At 42.2% G+C, this 4,827-nt stretch overlaps 1 protein-coding gene across 1 annotated transcript; it reads right to left on the reverse strand.

Annotated features, from left to right (window-relative positions):
• Positions 1-1,846: 1,846 nt before the first annotated feature.
• LOC147609480 (putative WRKY transcription factor 39) lies at positions 1,847-4,547 on the reverse strand. The gene is made up of 4 exons (XM_086787793.1): positions 4,306-4,547; positions 2,736-3,581; positions 2,506-2,631; positions 1,847-2,366 (listed from the first exon to the last, which is right to left on the reverse strand). The coding sequence occupies exons 2-4, from the start codon at positions 3,506-3,508 to the stop codon at positions 2,210-2,212; spliced, it is 1,056 nt and encodes a 351-aa protein (XP_086643919.1). The 5' UTR covers positions 3,509-3,581; positions 4,306-4,547; the 3' UTR covers positions 1,847-2,209.
• Positions 4,548-4,827: the final 280 nt, after the last annotated feature.

Below are 4,827 nucleotides of genomic sequence, written 5' to 3' on the forward strand. Positions count from 1 at the left end.
CACCACAAGTTAACCACTTCTCACACGCCTCTTCGCCTTTCCTCTTCTTGTCGTAATTGTCTGCACCAAGGATCGGTAGGATATCATATGCTCTGATACCATGTCAGAATTGACAGCAACGGAAGCTCTATTGAGAAGAAAGAGAAAGATAGACGAACAATGCTTGATTGTATTAGCAATGAAAATACGCGATTTACAATGGTGGGCAAAGATCACTTATATACTCCCAAAATGGAATTGCCCGACTCAACAGAGTTGGTAGGATAAATAAATAAAATGTCAAATAGACAAAATATTCCATATGAGATGCAATAATTCTAACAAAAACACATGCCACAAAACATATGTGTGATATGACATTTAAATACATATACATGGCCACACATGCCTACATTCATAGACAACACAGCATGCCTACATTATCACATTCTAGCTTTGTACCATGCTTCCAATTTTACTCTCAAACAAGTAGAAGATACATCTTGTGCAAGGTTGCATATTTCAACACAAGATTAGTGTCTACTATGGCACTCAAATACAAATACAATGGCACTAACATGCCTACATTTATAGCAACAAATCATACTACAATCATAACATCAAGATTTGTACCATGCTTCCAAATTTGCCCTCAAGTAGAAGAGGCATATTTCAACATGTGATTGCTACATGTGAGCACATGCAAACATACATGCCCATGTTAATTGCAAAAATGCATAGATTAACCAGTTTTTGCTAGCACTACTTATGATTTCAACGCATGTGTCAAACTCCGCTAGTTTATTTTTAAGGTTTCTAAGTACTAACGTAATAATAACTTTTTCCATAGCAAGTATGTACACCGTACAGAAAGCTTATTGTAGAGTGAGGTGATTGCAAGTACACACTAATAAATGCCCAACGATCCTTGATGTGTGAGTGCGCCATATTCAGTGTTCACAGAAAATATTTTTCCTAATAATTCAAAAAACCTTCAACTTCAATTTTTTGCAAGTTTTTTCCTAAATTTTAAAGGTTTTTAGCAAAATTATAACTAAAATCCCTTAAAATTTGTAGGTTTTTGTGAATTATTATTTTGAAATTTGAAGGTTATTTTTTAAAATTTACCATTCACCTGACACTAAACCTCGGTTTTTTGTTAACACTGGCCATATGGGTGAGCTTGTGTCGGTGTGATAGGCATGCACGTTTTTTGATGTGTGCATGCATGTGTGCATGTACGTGAGCTTGTGTCAAGTGTGATGGGCACATGCACGGGTGTGGCAATTTAGTTTTTTAGAGAGAGAATATTCAATTTAGTTTTTTTTAAAGGGAGGGAGGGATCTCATGGGTACATGTAGTGTCCAACACCCATGTCCATGAATAATAGATAATTAACAATATGAATCCCTAGAAATTATAATTCAGATGTTGGGTTGTTGAAACAGGGCCACTGAGTTCCCCCACCACCACCACCAATACAAGCCCATTACTCTACTATTGCCTTGTTAAAGCCTTCATTCAATACTCTTCACCTAGCTAAGGGAACCCACAACCCATAATAAAGGTTATGATAAGGTCCAAGGTACATTCTCTACTAGACCCTAGAGAAAGCACTTCTAGTCACTCTTGCATCCTTTTCCACCATTGACCTATGAGATTTTGCCTTTTTAAAAGGTTAGTACCTACATGCTAGAAGCCTTGCAATCACTAGAAGGCCCTTGAGCCCCTTGGAAGGCACTTAATATAGATTAGTACCTACATGCTACAAGCCTTGCAACTACTAGAAACCCCTTGGCAGGCACTTAATATAGATTTCAACTGTGGAAGAAATAAAGTAACAAGTATATGAGCCAAAGAACACAGATTAAAAGGCCCTCTTAAGCTGTGTATTTATGATTTACTAGAAGACACACCATTACTCAAGGCATTCAACCACAGAGTTATGGGAACCTAGCAAAAGATACTGACAAAATGGGCAGCTAAAACCCGCTTTCTAAAGCATTGCTGCTTGCAGCATGCAGCATTGCAAAGTATCTCGAGCTTCGCTATAGAGTTACAATCTTCAGTCCAAAGTGGTTCGTTTCTGTGCTACCCATTGTCAGAACTCCTAATATCAGGATTAGTAGAGAGCCCCCCACACCAAACTTTAACCAAAACTTGAAACAATTGACAGAGACTTTGGCAGCCCATGAAGTGCAGTTCTGGACCAGTCCTTAATGAGATCTTTCTAAGGATGAACCACCAAGCTTCCACCACCGGGAATGATCCGTGGATGGTTATGATCTCCTTCATATGTCACAATCAACATGGTCGGCTCATCTAGTGAACGCTCCACATGTTTTCTTGCAGGACAGCCCCTCATGCTGCTGCACTTGTAATACCCCCTGTAAAGCAATACTGGCCACATTATTTCATAGGACAAACAAACCTTACAGACAAATGATTCATAATTTATCCAATAAATCATAGGACAGAAATCACAATAATATACAAACTAACAAAAACCTTAAAGCAATCATGTACCTAGGATGTGGAGACCCTTTGATTGGCTTCTGCCCATACTTTCTCCATGAGTAATCATCAGGTGGAATATCAGCCAGCTTACTGCTAATGGCTGGAACTTTGATCACACGTTTCACCCTTGATTTCCTAAAGAAACATTTCAGATTCATCTTAATAGACATGTGCAAATGCTCCATACAATTCTCTCTTACAATTAAGTTGGCCCGTGTATCGAAACCTCAGACCCTTACCTCCTTTTGGAGCAATGGCATCGCCCACTCATTACACACTTTCCCTCCGCTTCATCACCCTTCCCAAAACACTTCCTCTTTGAGGCAGCAGTAATCCGCGCTTGTAACTGGTTGAATGATTGATGAAGAAGGAGCTGCTTGTCATTTGTTATGCTGCCATCCATGCTTAGGGAAGACAAGAAAGACCTTGCTGAAGAAAGGGGGCTGCAGCTTACGGAGTTATCTACACTGAAATAGGGAGTTGGAACTCCATCACATCGTGCACCAGAAGGTTGCACGTATAGGGGAGGTTGAGCATGCATCATTTGTTGTCCAAGTAGTTGAGTGTGATATCGAATTAAGGCCTCCATGCCTCCATTCTGTAACCCTGCAGAAGAGTTCTGAGAAGGCATGCATTGACCTACATTGTGTGCAAGCCCCTTCTCAGCTGAAACCGAGTCATGGGCAGCACCTTCAGAGTCAAGTCGGAGATGAAAGCCTCCCCTAAACCCATCCTCGAAGCCATTCGATGGGACACCCTCAGGCTTCTTAGGGCCTCGCTTGACTCTTGCATGTCCCTTTCTACTCAATAAGCTTACCACCTTCCTAAACTTGGAAACCGCTTCACCAGCTACTGTACTCCCATCTTCTGACAAGTGCTGGTACTTATGCTGTTCCTGCTGTGAGAGAATATGGAGAAGGTGATATGCGCTCTCCAGACCGGCTTTTGTAGCCTCTTGCACCTCGTGATCTCTGTCCAGCTTTGATGATAGGCGCAATGTCAATGTCTCCATATGCGTTTGTCAAGCTTCTCCCAGAGCTACTGCAAATTTGCTCAAATGTTCGAACAATTCCACTACAGCAACCCTACAGAGAAAGCCCCAATAAATGAGTTTTATCTTCAAAACCAACAGAATCATCCTCGTGTACCGACACATTCTCAAGCATTCACAGTCGGAAGCAGCTAACAATGGATGTAAAATGAGACCACATCGCCTTCAAAAGCATCAGATAGCATTAAAACAGTGTTGGGTTGAAATAGACTCAGGTCACACAATGTTAAGCAGGATTAGTTCTTGATTGCTATCGCAGGGTATCCACACAACCACCCAAATAGGTCTAGTTAAAATGCATGTATTGCTGATAAACATGCGCTAGGCTCTGTGCAAAGCCTTTGTGTTTAAGGCAATGTACAACCAAAATATCATCTCAAAAGGGGAGGAGGGAGGGGAGGGGAGGGGAGGGGAAGGGAAGAGGAAGCCATTGTAAGGTGAGAAGATTCCAAAGCACATCAAACTCTTGAGATACCCATGTCTAAGCATACTAGGCATTTCCGGCCAACGAATCAAAAAGGAAATACTTGAAATACTTGAAAGCGCGGCACCGACAAAAGGGGAAGTCATGGCAAGGTGAGATAGTGCATCAAACTCTTCAGAAACCCCAAGTTCAAGCAAGCTAAGCATTTCAAGCCAATGACTTAAAAAGGACTGAGAGCACATGAAACTCTTGAAAAGCTTAAGACTAAAGCACAAAGGTTTTAGAACAGACAAACACCTGCACGAAATCAAGGTACAAAAAGAGGTTGCCATACCTGATGTAGTTGAGGTAGAGTGTTGTGGGAGGGTTTCTTCCATGTGGTGATGGCGATGAAGGAAGAGGAGCCTCTGAAGCCCTCCTCACAGGGAGGGGGGGGGGGGGGGGCGAGCAGGCGGGCGGGGAACGGAAGAGAAGAGGTTGGGGACCAAATGCCTGTGTATATGGCAGGGCCTCTACCCTCTCTGTGTGTACAGTTTACTGTTTCCTCCGCGAAGAGAGACGAGAGTGCCGCTGCCCAAACACACAGAACAGAAGAAAACATAAAAATGGCTGCCAAAAGTTAACTTCAAGGTTTTTACCGCAGTAGCTTTACCATGAATTTTCGAGGGGTTAAAAAACCCTAGAAAAAGAAGCCTTTATGAGGCCACTACCCAATCACGTCCAAACGCGTCATCATTGCTCCAACTGACCAGTCCTTGGTTCGTTTTTTTGTTCCCCGACACGTCAGCTTTAGCGTTTTGGGTCTCAACTGCTTTGGCCACACTCAAGCCTACGTGGCACCCTTCCAACCCTCGGA

Source organism: Cibotium barometz, chromosome 51, assembly GCF_041138505.1.
Source record: "Cibotium barometz isolate CiBa-2024 chromosome 51, ASM4113850v1, whole genome shotgun sequence".
Lineage (NCBI taxonomy): Eukaryota > Viridiplantae > Streptophyta > Polypodiopsida > Cyatheales > Cibotiaceae > Cibotium > Cibotium barometz.

Bases quoted from the DNA above. Each gene is read 5' to 3' on its own strand.
- LOC147609480 (XM_086787793.1), bottom strand. From the start codon at position 3,508: ATGGAGACATTGACATTGCGCCTATCATCAAAGCTGGACAGAGATCAC. The intron at 2,632-2,735 runs GTAAGGGTCTGA...ATGTTTCTTTAG, and splicing joins TGCCATTGCTCCAAAAGGAG to GAAATCAAGGGTGAAACGTG. The intron at 2,367-2,505 runs GTACATGATTGC...ATTGCTTTACAG, and splicing joins AAAGGGTCTCCACATCCTAG to GGGGTATTACAAGTGCAGCA.